This window comes from Schistocerca nitens, chromosome 7, assembly GCF_023898315.1.
Source record: "Schistocerca nitens isolate TAMUIC-IGC-003100 chromosome 7, iqSchNite1.1, whole genome shotgun sequence".
Classification (NCBI taxonomy): Eukaryota; Metazoa; Arthropoda; class Insecta; order Orthoptera; family Acrididae; genus Schistocerca; species Schistocerca nitens.
The window spans coordinates 365959911-365979134 of NC_064620.1; the positions used below are offsets into that span (position 1 = coordinate 365959911).

The 19224-nt window shown below is 42.5% G+C and overlaps 1 protein-coding gene across 1 annotated transcript in view; it reads right to left on the reverse strand.

Annotated features, from left to right (window-relative positions):
• The window catches only part of LOC126194745 (NACHT domain- and WD repeat-containing protein 1), a 633295-nt gene that overhangs the window by 262658 nt on the left and 351413 nt on the right, over window positions 1-19224 (reverse strand). Inside the window, exon 4 of the mRNA XM_049933012.1 lies at window positions 5594-5692. Coding sequence (XP_049788969.1) covers window positions 5594-5692 — 99 coding nt within the window. The remainder of the gene's footprint in view (window positions 1-5593; window positions 5693-19224) is intronic.

A 19224-nucleotide genomic window follows, 5' to 3' on the forward strand; every position in this document is an offset into this window, starting at 1 on the left:
GTGGATATATTAACACTCACAATGTGCGCATCTGGGGCTCAGAAAATCCTCACAAGCTGGTACAAATGCAACGCGAATCCCCTAAAGTGACTGTTTCTTGTGCCGTATCCTGGCAAAAAGTTTATGGGCCTTTCCTTCTTGGTGAACCTACTGTAACTTGCACTTATTACCTTGATACGCTAGAACAATGGCTCATCCCTCAGTTGGAAGAAGATGAGCCAGAGAACTTCGTTTTCCAGCAAGATGGTGCGCCACCTCACTGGCATAGCGAAGTACGCGATTGGTTGAACTTCACTACACACAAGTTCTGGATAGGCCGCAAGGGGCTCAATGACAGGGCTTGCTTTGCATGGCCTCCAAGCTCACCCGACCTAACGTCATGCGATTTTTTTCCTTTGGGGCTTCATCAAGGATCGTGTGTACGTGCCTTCGCTACCAGCAGATCTCCCTGAATTAAGAAACCGGACTGTACCAGCTGTTGCTACAATCATTGATGGCACACTTATCAACAATTGGGAAGAACTCGGGTATAGGCTTGATGTGTTAGCCGTGAGACAGATGGTGCTCACATTGAACATTTATAAGATTCTTGATAAAACTGTTTGAGTTCCTCTTTCATTTGATATATCATTTATAACTGTAAGTTTAATATAATAAATATTATAAAGCGTTAAAACCCCAATATTCATTTAGAAACACCATGTATATGACGTTATGCTTGTAACAGCTTCATGGTTGTAGATGTGAAACTTCAGTTTTGGTTTCTTGTTTTCTTATATCTTGCAAGTTTAGGCTCTAGACTTATTGTGCAGTTGGAAATAGAAGGGGAAATGGCAAGGCGTCCAGATGTGGTTATGTAACACGAATCACTTGGCATTTCTTACACATATCGTCGTTAAAAAGTAAATGAATTCTGCTCATAATTCTATAAACATTTATACAACTGATATTGAGAACTATTTACATTTTTCTGAAAAGCTAAGTTTTCTCCCAAACTATGCGTCGTATAATGATATGATTTTACAGATATCTTCAGTGGCATATGTGAATAATGTCTGCAAAATGAGTACCAAATAGAGTGAGTAGTAAAGAAGTGATAAATTAAAACGTCACCCCTGAGGCTGAAGTTCTACTACATGAACAGTGAAAATGTGGTAAGAGATAAAATCTTTTCTTCTCATTATTCTATAGACGGTGTCTGTGAGAAAAAGTTTCGTAAGGGTTTGAAGTTGTGTATACTTCGGAAGTCGCTAAGTGGTCTCCTCAAATAATGGATGAATATGGTCTGTGTAATTTGCATGCCATGGGTTACGCCACTTCAGGTTTCTAAGTTTAATATTTGACTTGTTTTGTTAAATGTTTGGCACAATATTCTTCTTCTTCCATTTCAAGGAGCGAGCGTTGGCCCGTCCTGAAACCACAGGAACAAATCTTCTGTCCTCATTTCGTTATTGGTGGTACTACATCCTGTCTTCCAGTTTGGTTGAGGTGTAGGTGTAATCTTGCCGTGGCAGGTGCTTGGGTGGCATCCTTTTTATGTGGTCCTACCCTTTTTTTTGGTAATATCTAATATCTTCTGACACTGTTGGTTTTACGTCTAGCTGCGTCTTCACTCCGCAATCTGTTTCTTAGCGTTAGCCCAAGTAGTCACCTCACAAACATTATCTTAGCTGCTTCAATTCTTCGTTCATTTCCGTTTCTTTAAGGATCCAGTTCTCACGAATATACATAAGAGCAGGCTTAACTACAATCTTGTGTTGTCTTAGTGCCAACTGTTTCCTCATAGTTCTACCAAGACACCTCGTTAAACTGTCATTTATGGCATATTTTTGTGTATTTTGAACTACATCTGAATTAGTTTTGTGTATTTATGTCCCATGGTACTCAAACAAATTTACCTTTTCTATTATTTAATTGCTCATTACTAATTTTGCACTTCTTATGTGTTTCCATTACCATTACTTTTGTTTAGCAGCTTATAGGTATAACGCCCCCCCATGAACCATGGACCTTGCCGTTGGTGGGGAGGCTTGCGTGCCTCAGCGATACAGATGGCCGTACCGTAGGTGCAACCACAACGGAGGGGTATCTGTTGAGAGGCCAGACAAACATGTGGTTCCTGAAGAGGGGCAGCAGCCTTTTCAGTAGTTGCAGGGGCAACAGTCTGGATGATTGACTGATCTGGCCTTGTAACATTAATCAAAACGGCCTTGCTGTGCTGGTACTGCGAACGGCTGAAAGCAAGGGGAAACTACAGCCGTAATTTTTCCCGAGGACATGCAGCACTACTGTATGATTAAATGATGATGGCGTCCTCTTGGGTAAAATATTCCGGAGGTAAAATAGTCCCCCATTCGGATCTCCGGGCGGGGACTACTCAAGAGGACGTCGTTATCAGGAGAAAGAAAACTGGCATTCTACGGATCGGAGCGTGGAATGTCAGATCACTTAATCGGGCAGGTAGGTTAGAAAATTTGAAAAGGGAAATGGATAGGTTAAAGTTAGATATAGTGGGAATTAGTGAAGTTCGGTGGCAGGAGGAACAAGACTTTTGGTCAGGTGATTACAGGGTTATAAATACAAAATCAAATAGGGGTAATGCAGGAGTAGGTTTAATAATGAATAAAAAAATAGGAGTGCGGGTTAGCTACTACAAACAGCATAGTGAACGCATTATTGTGGCCAAGATAGACACAAAGCCCATGCCTACTACAGTAGTACAAGTTTATATGCCAACTAGCTCTGCAGATGACGAACAAATTGAAGAAATGTATGATGAAATAAAAGAAATTATTCAGGTACTGAAGGGAGACGAAAATTTAATAGTCATGGGTGACTGGAATTCGTCAGTAGGAAAAGGGAGAGAAGGAAACATAGTAGGTGAATATGGATTGGGGGGAAGGAATGAAAGAGGAAGCCGCCTTGTAGATTTTTGCACAGAGCATAACTTAATCACAGCTAACACTTGGTTCAAGAATCATGAAAGGAGGCTGTATACATGGAAGAAGCCAGGAGATACTGACAGGTTTCAGATAGATTATATAATGGTAAGACAGAGATTTAGGAACCAGGTTTTAAATTGTAAGACATTTCCTGGGGCAGATGTGGATTCTGACCACAATTTATTGGTTATGAACTGCAGATTGAAACTGAAGAAACTGCAAAAAGGTGGGAATTTAAGGAGATGGGACCTGGATAAACTGAAAGAACCAGAGGTTGTAGAGAGTTTCAGGGAGAGCATAAGGGGACAATTGACAGGAATGGGGGAAAGAAATACAGTAGAAGAAGAATGGGTAGCTCTGAGGGATGAAGTGGTGAAGGCAGCAGACGATCAAGTAGGTAAAAAGACGAGGGCTAATAGAAATCCTTGGGTAACAGAAGAAATATTGAATTTAATTGATGAAAGGAGAAAATATAAAAATGCAGTAAATGAAGCAGGCAAAAAGGAATACAAACGTCTCAAAAATGAAATCGACAGGAAGTGCAAAATGGCTAAGCAGGGATGGCTAGAGGACAAATGTAAGGATGTAGAGGCTTGTCTCACTAGGGGTAAGATAGATACTGCCTACAGGAAAATTAAAGAGACCTTTGGAGGGAAGAGAACCACTTGTATGAATATCAAGAGCTCAGATGGAAACCCAGTTCTAAGCAAAGAAGGGAAGGCAGAAAGGTGGAAGGAGTATATAGAGGGTTTATACAAGGGAGATGTACTCGAGGACAATATTATGGAAATGGAAGAGGATGTAGATGAAGACGAAATGGGAGATAAGATACTGCGTGAAGAGTTTGACAGAGCACTGAAAGACCTGAGTCGAAACAAGGCCCCGGGAGTAGACAACATTCCACTAGAACTACTGATGGCCTTGGGAGAGCCAGTCATGACAAAACTCTACCATCTAGTGAGCACGATGTATGAGACAGGTGAAATACCCTCAGACTTCAAGAAGAATATAATAATTCCAATCCCAAAGAAAGCAGGTGTTGACAGATGTGAAAATTACCGAACTATCAGTTTAATAAGTCACAGCTGCAAAATACTTACGCGAATTCTTTACAGACGAATGGAAAAACTGGTAGAAGCCGACCTCGGGGAAGATCAGTTTGGATTCCGTAGAAATGTTGGAACACGTGAGGCAATACTGACCTTACGACTTATCTTGGAAGAAAGATTAAGAAAAGGCAAACCTACGTTTCTAGCATTTGTAGACTTAGAGAAAGCTTTTGACAATGTTGACTGGAATACTCTCTTTCAAATTCTGAAGGTGGCAGGGGTAAAATACAGGGAGCGAAAGGCTATTTACAATTTGTACAGAAACCAGATGGCAGTTATAAGAGTCGAGGGGCATGAAAGGGAAGCAGTGGTTGGGAAAGGAGTGAGACAGGGTTGTAGCCTCTCCCCGATGTTATTCAATCTGTATATTGAGCAAGCAGTAAAGGAAACAAAAGAAAAGTTCGGAGTAGGTATTAAAATTCATGGAGAAGAAGTAAAAACTTTGAGGTTCGCCGATGACATTGTAATTCTGTCAGAGACAGCAAAGGACTTGGAAGAGCAGTTGAACGGAATGGACAATGTCTTGAAAGGAGGATATAAGATGAACATCAACAAAAGCAAAACGAGGATAATGGAATGTAGTCAAATTAAGTCGGGTGATGCTGAGGGAATTAGATTAGGAAATGAGACACTTAAAGTAGTAAAGGAGTTTTGCTATTTAGGGAGTAAAATAACCGATGATGGTCGAAGTAGAGAGGATATAAAATGTAGACTGGCAATGGCAAGGAAAGCGTTTCTCAAGAAGAGAAATTTGTTAACATCGAGTATAGATTTAGGTGTCAGGAAGTCGTTTCTGAAAGTATTTGTATGGAGTGTAGCCATGTATGGAAGTGAGACATGGACGATAACTAGTTTGGACAAGAAGAGAATAGAAGCTTTCGAAATGTGGTGCTACAGAAGAATGCTGAAGATAAGGTGGGTAGATCACGTAACTAATGAGGAGGTATTGAATAGGATTGGAGAGAAGAGAAGTTTGTGGCACAACTTGACTAAAAGAAGGGATCGGTTGGTAGGACACGTTTTGAGGCATCAAGGGATCACAAATTTAGCATTGGAGGGCAGCGTGGAGGGTAAAAATCGTAGAGGGAGACCAAGAGATCAATACACTAAGCAGATTCAGAAGGATGTAGGTTGCAGTAGGTACTGGGAGATGAAGAAGCTTGCACAGGATAGAGTAGCATGGAGAGCTGCATCAAACCAGTCTCAGGACTGAAGACCACAACAACAGGTATAACGATCTGATAAGTTCGTAAAACGTTATTCAGTTTACGTATTACACATATTGATCAGTAGATTATGCCAGAATTTTAAATTTTTAAATTAGGCCAGTAATTATATGACATATTGAAAAACCTATTTTTGTTACCCTTGAAAGTTGTCAGACAAATAGCTGAGTCTTGTTCTGGGTGACCGTTTTAGCAATTCAGTAATACAGATCGTCTAGTACTCGTATTTAGCCAGTTGTCGAATTTTTCAGGCGTGCGTTACTCTGCAGCTATGAACTACTAACTTCTAGTGACTCACACGGAGGGAGGCGCTCACCTGAGATGCTGGAGGTGGCGACGCCGCGTACCTTGGCCAGCCCATCCTTGCTGAGCTTCCTCTCCGTCGAGATGCCTGTGGTCCAATGGTCCCCGCCCGCTGTAACACACACAGCACCGTGACAGGCGAAGGGCAACCAGGCAACCAGGTGTCAGTTCGGCGTGCTAAAAGTTATCTGCTAAAATGTCCATGATTTAATTTGTGTATACTGGGCAGCGGAAAACATCCTGGTAAGATCAAGAAGGGTAGGTAGGGGACGCAGAACCATGCAAAAGTTTCCAGACAACCATAGGAAAGGACTTGGAAGAGGAGGTGTGTAGCGTCTTGAAAAGAGATTATAAGATGAACATCGACTAAAGGATTTGATATGTTCGTACAGAGTGGAGGGAAGCAACCTGATAACACCAGTGCAGTTTAGAGGATGTCGAACGGAGCAAAATTTTCCAGATAACCATAGTAAAGCACTTGGAAGAACAGGTGAAAATTCTGGGCAGTATCCTGAAAAGGAGTTAGAACACCAAGAAAAGAAAAACAAAGGTAATGGAATGTAGTCTAATTAAATCTGGCGATGCCGGAGCGATTAGGAAACTAGACACTAAAAGTTGTCAATGAGTTCTGCTATTTCGATAGCAAAATAATTGAGAATGACCCAATGACCCAATGTAAAATGTAGACTGGCCGCAGAAAAAAATACTTTTCTTGGCAATAGAAGTTTGATAGTCAGATTTCAGTTTGTAAGCGCCAATAAATTAACGAACGGCTGCTATTTGATCCCTGATTTATTCCAGAGGCAACCGGTTTCGGCGTTCCATTACGATATTGTCAAGCCGTCTGTGGCAACAAAGTGGCTGAGCTTGTATTACCAGACAAAATAACATGCAGAAGTGATCCAGCATCCGTACCAGGGGTGTTAAATGTGGTAATTACGTACATTGGTGAGGATACTGGTTCACTTCTGCATGATACTTTGTCTTGTAATATAAGCTCAGCCACTATGTTGCCACAGATGCCTTGATGATGGCATAATGGATGGCCAAAACCGGTTGCCTCTGAAATATACCAGAGATGAAAATACAGCTGTTGGTTTATTTATAGCTGGTTATATCTATCAACTGTCGTCCTATCGTCCCTCCAAGTAAGAATAGATGAAGTGAAATATAAATGTAAGTATTAGGAAGTCTCTTAGGAAGGTATTCATATTGATTGTAGTCTTTTACGGAAGTGAAATGTGGACAATATGCAGTTCAGACAAGAACAGAAAAGCTTTTGAAACATGGTACTATAGAAGAATACTAACAATTGTTTGGATAAAACGAGTAACTAATGAGGAAGTACACAACACAATTGGGGAGAAAAGGACTTTATGTCATAACTTGACTAAAATGAAGAATCGATTGATAAGGCATCTCCTGAAGCATTAATTAATAGACAGTTTGGTAATGGAGGGGTACGGGGGGGGGGGGGGGCAAGAATTGTAGAGCGAGAACGAGGCACGGATACAGTAAGCAGGTTCAGATGAATATAGGTTGCAGTAGGTATTCAGGGATGACTAGTGTGGAGAGCTGCATCAAATGAGTCTTCGGATTGAAAATAACAATAACAACAACTACTACTACTATTAGCATCACCACCACCACGGGTCGAAAACGCACCATTATGGAGATACAGCGGTAAAACTACAGCCAATCAGCGACAAGCATGCTGGAGTGTGCGCATTTAAATCAACTTGGCTCTTATGGTAAGTAGTGCAGTTACCAATTAAACTGAGAATACGTGGAAACCAAAAGTGAGCCCCAATATTTTTTATTCATTTCTGTGACCAGTTTCGAAGTTTAAGGAGAGAGTTCAATCTAATGTGGTAGTAACGGTTGAAACCGTGGTATCACGTATCAGTACCACACCATGGACGTCATACAGTTGGCAATATAACTGCAAGTTTCTGTCGAGCGTGATCCAGCGGACCCAATGGCGCGCGCCCGCTGTGCACGTCTACAGCGGCTCTGGACTACGAGCACCCTCTGCTGTTGCGCTATAGGGCGGCCGGTCGCAACCAGACACCCCCACTCACGCTTGGAGCCTCTTTGCTGTAACATACTACGAAAACGCCGCCTAGTCTTGGCTCCAACTTCATCGTTCGTGCTTTAGTTCAGAGAGCCTCATCCTTGTTGACTTTCCGAGCTAGCCTTTATTTCTTACTGCATTATTTGTAACGAGTCTTTGTACGCTTGGAGAAAAACAAGTTAAGTAAATCTTTTGTTTTCTGTGTTAAGTTGTTCGCTAATTATTTCCATTGCTGTCCAGGTTTCCTATGATGACAGTAGCCGAGCCATTCTGTAGCCCACCTCTCCTCGTACAAAGTCGTACACAACAGAATCTGGTTACTGAACTGAATAAAACGAATTCACTTCCAGAGACTGTTTTGGTTCCCACGTATTCTCGGACATTGGATCCCTGTTACTTTCTAGGTGATCATGTCACCCTTCATCATCAATAAAATTAGTTAAAGATAATGGTTGGAGATGAACAGTTACAGCTAGGCAAACTATAAGTTCCTTTCCGTGTGTGGTTGCATTAGACATGAATTATCTGTCATGCTGTGTATGTAAAGGTTGACTTTTCAGCCATCTATGCTACACTTACCTTAAAGTCATTCATTTGTTAAGATAATTGGCTGTATTGCGGAAACAGCAGCAGCTAACTGGAGCAAAAGCACTATGCTGGACACACCCAAACACATTTGTCTACTGGGCAAACATTTTGTGAAATCATCGTTTTACGAATGGTGCATTCCTGGCCTATGGTTATGTCGTAAATATTGTTCGATTCATCGTATGTTCCCCTGCTCTGGGCTTATTATCATTCTAAGTTTATCCACCCTGTAAAATGCAATGTGTTATCGTAATTTTCCCGCTTTAGCTCGTGGCATTCAATCACACTCGAAAGTTTGTTTCAACCTTGTGTGCGGCCGCGAACATTAATGTCACGGTCATGAGCCCCTGTACTCGAAAAGAGAGGGATGTGGTAATTTCTAGGCGACAAAGTCCTGCAAGATTTTTTTTCACCTGCTGTAGCACGTGGATATCAGTCTTTGCAATGTAGCGGGCGCTGGCTGCTTTACACAGCAAATACGGACACAAGTTGCAGTAATAGACGCCCCCCCCCCCCTCCTCCCCCACCGTGATGCCTGGGATGGGACATGCCTGTCGTGGGCGAGTAATGAAAGAGTATTGGAAAGGGTTGGTGAGAGAAGATGTCTGCTGAAGGTTTTAAGAGAAAGGAAAAAGATCTGGTTGGGACATTCATTGAGAAAGGAGTGCTTGCTAGCGGATGCTTTGGAAGGATTAGTTTGTGGGAGAAGACTGAGAGGAAGAAGGAGATACAAGATGGTAGACGACATAAAGGGAAGAGGAAATTATGCAGACTTGATGAGGATGGCAGAATACCGGACAGCCTGGAGAACTACCATGTGAAAACCTGCCTTTAGGCAGGACACTGATGATGATGATGAGGGTCCTGCAAGGCTTATAGATTGCCGAAGAAAATGCAGCAACCTCAAGGACAGTGCTCAGTGGCACCAGGGTATTATAGATACACTGTGCTCAGGGGTAGCCGGGTATAATATGTGGATACTGAGGGGTTGTAGTGTTACTGATTCATTTGTTCGGCCATCGGCGATCAGATGACGCCCAGGAGGCCTGTCTATGCACCCTCTGTTTTGGCTCTGCAGCCAGAAGTATGCTGAGTATAGAGGTAAACAGTTTGGCAAAACGCCCCAGAAACGAGTACATACTCCAGTTGAACAGCTTCAGGCATTTGAATGGGGTCGAATTGTGGGCCTGCGGGAAGCTGGACGGATGTATCGACAGTGGTCTGAACATTCCAACACCTGCAGACCATGTTTTGGACATTTGTGTAGTACAGAAGCCCGTCGAGATCGACGGTTTGTACAAGCAACAGCGACCGCCCGACCGAACATCACCCAAGGACGAAATCCAGGCACATCTTGCACCTACTGTGTCATCAGGAGCCATTGGAACCAGTCTGCTTGCAACAGGCTCAAGATCACGTGTGCCTCTGGCCAGGCTGCCACTGATACCACGACGCTGCCAGTCATGGCTACTGTGGTTTTGAGGAAAGAGTCGTCTTTAGAGTGGAGCTCTGTTGTCATTGATGAGAGTAGGTTGTATCTGTATGCGAGCGATATGGACATACACGTGTATGATGTGGACCAAGCAAAGTGCCTGTTCCAGAGTGCATTCGCCCACAATAGACATGTTCCATCACAGGCGTCACAGTGGGGGAGGGAGGGAGCGACTATTAGTACAACTTGTGGCCACATTTTCTGTGTAAAGCAACCGGCACCCGTTACATTGCACAGACTGATATCCACGCGCTTCAGCCATTTCTTCGATGGGAGATGATATGCTGTTTCGGTAGGACAATGAACGTCAGCATACGGCTGCTGCGTGCGTACAACTGCCCCGGCTAGCAAGATCAGCACTTCCTTCGTCAACTGAACACGCATGGAACATGATGAAGTGGGCATTTCTCCAGAGTCTGCACGAAACATTGCCGAACTGCAAGAAGATGGGCTAGATGCTTGGGAAACCCTATCGCAGGGTGCAATTTGCGACTTTTCTGAGAGAGTCAGACCGTGTATTGATGCACCTGTCTTGGCAGCCGTAACTGTAACATGGGAGTTTCATTTGGCCAGAATTTATCATACCATTCTTACAATGATGCACTACGTGTCATCTCACTTGTCAATAAAATGAATTTGTCCTTGAGGGCGTTTCACTTTTTTTTGGCTGTATGGTTTTCTTTGCTTACAAAACACCGAAAATCACCTGAGATTGATGATATCACTATCACAATTGCCAGTAAATGGGCGGTCTGTCATTTGCCACACTTTCAGACGAGAAGCTTATGGTATATCGGCAATCCCCATCAATTTTTTCCACTCAAAATTCAAAGATCAATAGCAATCAATTAATATGAGTCTTCCCCGATAGCTGAGTGGTCAGCGCGACGGTCTGTCACACCCAGGAGCCCCGGGTTCGATTCCCGGCTGGGTCGGAGATTTTCTCCGCTCGGGGACTGGGTGTTGTGTTGTCCTCATTATCATTTCATCATCATCAGTGGAAGGCAACGGGAAACCACCACTGGAATCACTTTTGCAGTGGACCTCTCTGACGAGGCTTCCGCCCATGACAAGACCTGCCGTAAGGCAGAACATAAAGTTTTTAAATTAATATCAGACTGATTCCACTCGTTAAAAGCTATTTGGTTTAATAACCTTAATTTACACATATTAAAGGCTGGTTCTCATGTAACCAGGCACAAAATTTCGACTATAACATAAAAATGCTTGAAATTTTGTGTGTCTTTTCATACCTGCCATATTACTGACTGGGTGATTTCGGAATTTCCAGAACCGTTTAATGTATCATAATTCTATTTACATTGAATGAATTACAAAAAGTCCTCACTGAACGAGAATTGTCTCTTGTGGTTAATAGATTAATTGCTGAGATATCTCTATCAGTTTTGCTTTTTCTGACTGAACTATAGTACACGCTACTTTTAAAAAGTTATGCAATAAAAATATACATATATCAACTAGTCGACTTATGTCTATGCATAACTTACATCAACGTAACAAAAATTAAATTTTTCTGCCTCTGCTGCAGGCTGAAACTTTTTCACACTGCCATCGGATATGATTGCGTGTTGTGTGTGAACACCTTTCCTCCTTTTTCTTTCCCTTTTACCGAGTCTCACATAAAACCCATTTTATTATAGTCTGCTTTCGTACTTTTCCTACTTACAGAACACACTCAAAAATGTTAAAAATAAATAAAGGCATGCTAAATGTGACAGTACCTAGCTGCAGTTACACGAAAGTTAAACTACAACTCACAGTTCGTTAAAGATAGATGCTCGATGCGATTCGAGTAAAAAAAATTGGAAGTTTGGCTGATTTAAGCTATTTACCAGAGCGAAACCTGCGGGCAAGTTTTAGAAGATTGCTGCCGAAAGGCAAGGTCAGACTCAGTTTTAATCTGTCTGCAAGTTTCACGAAAGCGAACACTCCAATGCAAAAGAACAGAATTATTACGGAGAATTAAAACAAAATCTGACTCACTGTCACATGGACAGGATGCGGTGTTTGGTCGAGTTTCTATTGTTTCTCTTGTCATGTTCACACGGCTTGTTAGAGCAAAGTGCTCTATGAACACAGAGTACTAGAACTATAAAAAAAGTCAGGCATGGCTGGTTGCCTAGTTATTCTCCTATCCGCAGTCTTGAATGAATGTACAACAAAGTGATAATATCAGACAGGAGAAATAGATACTACTTCTTGACGCACACACACACACACACACACACACACTCACTCACTCACACACACACACACACACACACACACACACACACACGCACACACACCTCTAATCTTTGGCTAGAACGAAGGAAAACTTTACAAGTTTTCCCATCATGGTTTTCTGGAGGTTTCTGGAACTAGAAATCGCCTTCTAAGTGTTCACAAATGGGACTCCTACTGTTCAGCTACCAGCCTGCTGGGATATGCGATGAAGTTGCAGTCAGTCTAGAAAAGAGACCACGCGTGCGACCCATCCTAGAATATTGGCCATGTGTGTGGGACCCGTATCATATTGGACTAAAAGGGGTTCTGAACGCATTCGGGGAAGGGTAGCACGAATGGTCACAGGTTTGTTTAATCCGTAGGAGAGTGTCACAGATATACTGAAGGAACTGAAAGACGTAAACTATCACGAGAAAGTCCATTAACAAAGTTTCAAAAACCAACTTTAAATGATCACTCTAGAGATATACTACAACCATCTACGTATTGCTCACAGACGGATTTTGAGCATAATATTAGAGGCATTGAATCCTAATAACTGGTAAAGTGGGACATAGCCTTTGCCATGCAATGCGTGGTGCTGTGCAGAACATAGATGTAGATGTAGATGTAGAAAGTTGTACGACAGATAGCCCCATGCACGAGAACTGAATGCAAAAAGCTAAAATGCTGAAATTCTTCTGGCTGCACCTGGAGGAAAATAAAGTCAAAAGACTACTTTGATTGTGTTCCATGGCCGTTTATGCAAATTGTGGCTGTCTTGTTACTGCATACACATTAGAGTTTTATGCCAAGCTGTATACGTTCCTCTTAATAGATGCTGGACAGGCAGCGGACTGCCTGTCGCTCTTTAGACATCGTACAGAAACAAGTTGGTTTGCGTGGCCATCTCCGCAGCAAGCACAAAAATATTTGATTTTTAAATCAAAACCAACTTTTCTTGCTGTACTGTATTTTATTACTCTCACACACATTTCGCATATTTTACTTTAAGGTACCTTCAGAGGGATCTAGAATTATACACTTTTGTTTTGATATGTGTTATTTGTAGATTATAAAACAGATCACGTAGACACCACTCAAAATGCCTTAAAGTTACAGAGGCGAAACGCGTATGAGAAAAATAAAATAGAGTGCAGAAAGAGAAGGTGAGTTTTATTTACGAAACAAATATATTATACAGAAAGTTTACGTATGTATGCAAACATTAATACAGTGAAACAATGGTGATGAAATACTCGTCGTTAAGATAATATGTGGGAGTCAATAATCGAGGAGGTTGATGGAGATGTTAGAACTTTCGACAGAGACAGAAATATTATATGTAAGGTATATTTGGTGAGTACTAAGGAAGGGAAGTTAGGACGTAAGTGTCGGACGGTATAAAGGATTTTACTAAGAACGGCGGTAGGTCTGCTGGCCCCTTCATTTGAACATTGTACGAGGTGCATTCAAGTTCTAAGGCCTCCGATTTTTCTTCTCCGGACTGGAAAGAGATATAAACATGCGCATTGTTTTAAAATGAGGCCACGTTCACTGTCAATACGTCCCAGAGATGGCAGCACCGTATGGCAGATGGAATTTTACCGCCAGCGGCGAGAATGAGAACTGTTTTAAATACTTAAAATGGCGACGTTTTCCTTACTTGAACAGCGTGCAATCATTCGTTTTCTGAATTTGCGTGGTTTGAAACCAATTGAAATTCATCGACAGTTGAAGGAGACATGTGGTGATGGAGTTATGGATGTGTCAAAATTGCGTTCGTGGGTGCGACAGTTTAATGAAGGCAGAACATCGTGTGACAACAAAGCGAAACAACCTCGGGCTCGCACAAGCCGGTCTGACGAGATGATCGAGAAAGTGGAGAGACTTGTTTTGGGGGATCGCCGAATGACTGTTGAACAGATCACCTCCAGACTTGGCATTTCTGTGGGTTCTGTGCACACAATCCTACATGACGACCTGAAAATGCGAAAAGTGTCATCCAGGTGGGTGCCACGAATGCTGACGGACGACCACATGGCTGCCCGTGTGGCATGTTGCCAAGCAATGTTGACGCGCAACGACAGCATGAATGGGACTTTCTTTTCGTCGGTTGTGACAATGGATGAGACGTGGATGCCATTTTTCAATCCAGAAACAAAGCGCCAGTCAGCTCAATGGAAGCACACAGATTCACCGCCAACAAAAAAATTTCGGGTAACCGCCAGTGCTGAAAAAATGATGGTGTCCATGTTCTGGGACATCGAGGGCGTAATCCTTACCCATTGCGTTCCAAAGGGCACTACGGCAACAGGTGCATCCTACGAAAATGTTTTGAAGAACAAATTCCTTCATGCACTGCAACAAAAACGTCCGGGACGGGCTGCGCGTGTGCTGTTTCACCAAGACAATGCACCCGCACATCGAGCTAACATTACGCAACAGTTTCTTCGTGATAACAACTTTGAAGTGATTCCTCATGCTCCCTACTCACCTGACCTGGTTCCTAGTGACTTTTGGCTTTTTCCAACAATGAAAGACACTCTGTGTGGCCGCACATTCACCAGCCGTGCTGCTATTGCCTCACCGATTTTCCAGTGGTCAAAACAGACTCCTAAAGAAGCCTTCGCCACTGCCATGGAATCATGGCGTCAGCGTTGTGAAAAATGTGTATGTCTGCAGGGCGATTACGTCGAGAAGTAACGCCAGTTTCATCGATTTCGGGTGAATAGTTAATTAGAAAAAAAATCGGAGGCCTTAGAACTTGAATGCACCTCGTATTACATTTTTTAATAGTTGCATTAAATAAATTACAAATTATAAGTTATATTCTCCTCAACGAGACAGAAACAATTTACATAGAACCATTTTAACAATCGCAAAGCGCTTAATTTTTATAAGTTAATTTTTATATGTTATGTTCTTTATATTATTTTAAATAGCATTAACAACTCCATACCAATAAGACTGTAACAATACGAAGTTTTCTGTTAGATTTAGTAGCATCCAACCCGCCTTGCATCTCAAGGCGGTAGTTACTCTGTACTGTTAATGAAATAAATAAATAAACAAATAAATAAATTATTCGTAACGTTTAGAAAAACTTCCGCTCACTTTCACGTGCATCGCGCGTTCAACAGCACATTCGGTTTAATGACAGCGGCATCCAGAGTGACCATTTTTCTATGAGGGTTTTTTTCAGCTTGAAGTATCGTTTTTCAAAGACCAGATCCCATCGTGATTCCAGGAAGGGCTACTGAAGATGATCAGCCTCACCTGTGGAACGAGTGAGAACCCTATTCAATGAGAAGCCTGCAACATCAACAACATATGCAGCACAGGATGTCACGACGACTGTTTCCTTTATAACACTGCTGGGGACACTTCAATGGGGTATCTGAATGTCTGTGAAGAAATGGCTGCACTTTCTTTCCTTAGGAGCCGAAACCAAAGAAGTTAGTGATGTTGGACGCTGGGGCCAGCGCAAAATTGAGGTTTTAATTAATCGCATATTTGTTCCTTTGGATTCAGGTCGGGACACTGGGTAGGAAAGTGCATTTTAGGATTTTTACTGTCCACAAACCACTACCTAACAGATGCTGCTTTATGACAGAATACACTGTAATGCTAATATGAACAGTCAGCATCTCTGGACTCTTCCTCCTCTGTATCAGCACACAATGCTGTAAAAGGTATTCCTATCCTTCTGCATTTAACATTTTCTTATACACATCAAGGGGACCACACCCTGACCACGAAAATCACCCTTACTGTAACATGAGCTCGTAGTATGCATACTGGCAGCTAACGTTGTCCAGGCATTGGCCAAACCCAAACTGTTCCATTGGATTTCTACAGGGTGTATCGAGATACATCATTATTCCAATCGTTCACTGTCCAGCGATGTTGGTCTTTGCACCACTTAAAGCGTCGCTTAGCATTGACAACAAATATTGTAAGGTGGCGTGGTCTCCTGACCTTCATTTCGTACAATCGTATTCTGCACATCAAGACGCTTCATTCAAACACAAACTCGATAAGGGTGAGTCAGTTTTGTATGAATTCATGTAAGCCATATGAAAATCTAATAAGTAAATCGCAAGTGCGCACCGAGGTTGAAAAAGTCGAAGCTGGCATACACAACATGACGGCCAGAGGAATTTTCGCTCTAAAGAGGCAACCAGCCTGCTGGGAGGCCTGTCCCTTCAGAGGGGTGAGTCAACACACATCTACTTCGGCCGGATCGACCGCCCAGAGAGAGGGCAGCTTTTGCCAGAGCGAAGGGATAACGACCCCTGTGTTTGACTTAAAAGCAAATTCCGCTACATTGTATGGGAGCGCCCAGAAGACGCATTTTCCGACGGACCGACTGCGTAGTTACGGAGTTCTCACAGGAGGACGGTATATGCCTATCGGAGATGCTACATATTTCCGCAATGGTCGACTTAAACGAAACGTCACTCTCCCGTTTAAAAGAGCAACGCTGATTGGCGGAATATTTCTGACACAAAGAGCCAGAGGAGTGAGGGAAGAGAGCGAATGATATACCCTTGCAATTTTTCCATAAAAAGGGGCCATTCCATTGTCGCTCTTGGAGCGTGAACAAGTAACGAGAGCGAATTCGCTCGTACATGTACGCAAAGACCAAGGAACAAAGTCTCTCCTCAGTACTTCACTGGAAGAGCACCTCTGTCGTTAGCGAATCGGAGTGATACTCTATATTGAGTCACTCACGATTAAGCGTTGTTCACTGTGTTGGCCTCCACACTTATTGTGCGGTGTGAACATGGACAGAGTACTAGTCAAATGCCTGCAAGCGAATATTGAGTGATATACCCTCGCAATTTTTCCATAAAAAGGGGCCATTCCATTGTCGCTCTTGGAGCGTGAACAAGTAACGAGAGCGAATTCGCTTGTACATGTACGCAAAGACCAAGGAACAAAGTCTCTCCTCAGTACTTCACTGGGAGAGCACCTCTGTCGTTAGTGAATCGGAGTGATACTCTATATTGAGTCACTCGCGATTAAGCGTTGTTCACTGTGTTGGCCTCCACACTTATTGTGCGGTGTGAACATGGACAGAGTACTAGTCAAATGCCTGCAAGCGAATATTGAGTGACATCACGGTGGACTGGCTGTCTGACCGGTGTACCACGCCAATAGACTAGGGGCAGAAAGGAGTCCTTGGCATCATCAAGACGTAGGGAGAGTTTGATTGGTGAGGGTCAATACAGATAGAAAGAGATAGTTGTGTTATTTGTCAGCAGCGAGCGACGCAGGAAGCAGTCGTTGCAGCTCACGGTATTGTGTGCTACAGCATATGCGAGCCCCGTCTTTCCTCCTTAACTGTACACTCCATTACATTTATCATGCGTCAGCCTTGATCGTACCTAGAAAAGTTATTCAAGTTGTGTAGGTGTGGCTCTCAGCCATTCTGCCGAGTAAATAACATTCTTAAAGAAAAGGGAGAAAAGAACGTTCCCACACTTTGTAAAATAATAGCATTCCTATCCATAAGTTTCACTTGATTTCTCAGAATTTTTTTGCAATAAATAATATTTTTCGTTCGTTTACTGTTTTTCTTACACTAACTAGCAATACTCCAGTACCCAAGTATTGCACTAGTTACGTAAGAATGTAGAATATTTTTGTGCCATTTCCTTACAGCGGACGACTCCAGCAGATACTTGTTGCTGAATGTTTTTCAAGCAGTTCTTGTTGGTACATTAGGAGCGTCTGTCTGACTTCTGTAGTAGTGTGAGGTGGAAATTGTTTATTGCAGGCGACAAAGTATACTTGTTGGATCAATCCATTGTACAACTTGACAAAATAAAACCCACACACTCACAATATGTGTTTGTCAGTTTCAAAATATACTGCTTTTGGTGAATTTTATTAAGATATTATTTTATTTTATTATGAAAGCAATAGTTTCGGCATTTCATTGCAATGGAATTCACGATATCCAGTGATTTATGGCGCTTTGCGACAAGTAAAGAATTGTCAAACCGATCGCTTTCAGAATAAAGTAAAGTATCTTAAAGTCTATGGCCGTTGGTGAATTTTATTGACATTGACAAATACTTACCAGCCGTTGTCACCTGGCCATGATGGACCAACAGAGACAAAAATATGTGGTTTATGTGGAGCTGCTTCACTGTGCTACTCCGATCTTTTTTATTTCCTACGCGCAATCGCTGTGGTGGCTGGACTGTTGGTAGCGCTTTCGAACTACCGAGTGATTCCTTCTGCTGACTTCATGCGATTTTCTTATAACCAATCTCCGCAATGCTCGTTGGTCAGTACACTAGATCTACCTGGTCCGGGTTTAACTGTGTCGTTCTTTCGCGTTTACACTTCACAATCACATCACCAGCAGTCGTTTGGGCAGCTTTAGAAGGGTTTATATATCCCTGATGGATCTGTTACTCAGATGGCATCCAATGGCTAGTCCCCGTTCAAAGGCACTGAGGTTTTCTGACTGGCCAATTCTCTTGCTACTGCTTCTCTACTGACTAAAGAATACTCGCTATTCACAGCCGTGACGTAAATTCGTGAAGATGGTAAGTGAACATGTTGAAAAATATGTGTGGTCTGCAAAATGCTGGATAGGTCGCTAATGGAAGAGTCATTCACTGAATGTAGAGTGACTTTATTGGTCCAGCAGCAGAGCCTGCTTACTTTTATTGGCACTAAAACATGTAACTATTATACGATATGACGTTGCACCGCTTGTGTTATTCTGATTACGATGCAAAGTTCCCTTGGACAAAGGAACAGAGACTGCTGCGACTACTGCCGTTATGAAATACACTGAATGTATTCGCATTTGCAATTAATGACAATCATCAGCTGTAGAATGGAATGACGCCACTGAAAATTTGTGCTGGACCATGACTCTAACCCGGATTTCCCGGTTAGTGCGAGCGGTCGCCTTACCATTTGGCTATCCGTGCACGAGTGACGGCCAAACCCAAATTTCCATACGTATGTCGTCAACCTTGCGTCTGTTCCTTTGGGCATGCATGCATGCCCAAAGGAACTTTGCATCGTAATCAGAACAACATAGGCACTGCAATATGGTATTTCTGTGCCGATAGCGGGCAAGCGACTTTAAAGTACAACGCCTGACCTGTACAGGAATATACATGATGGATGTACGAGTAAAGGTTGTAGACACACGTTTGACTACATATGGAAGTTTGGGACTGGCGTTGTGTAGTTCACGGGTAGCCAAATGGTTAACTACCTCTTGTAATAA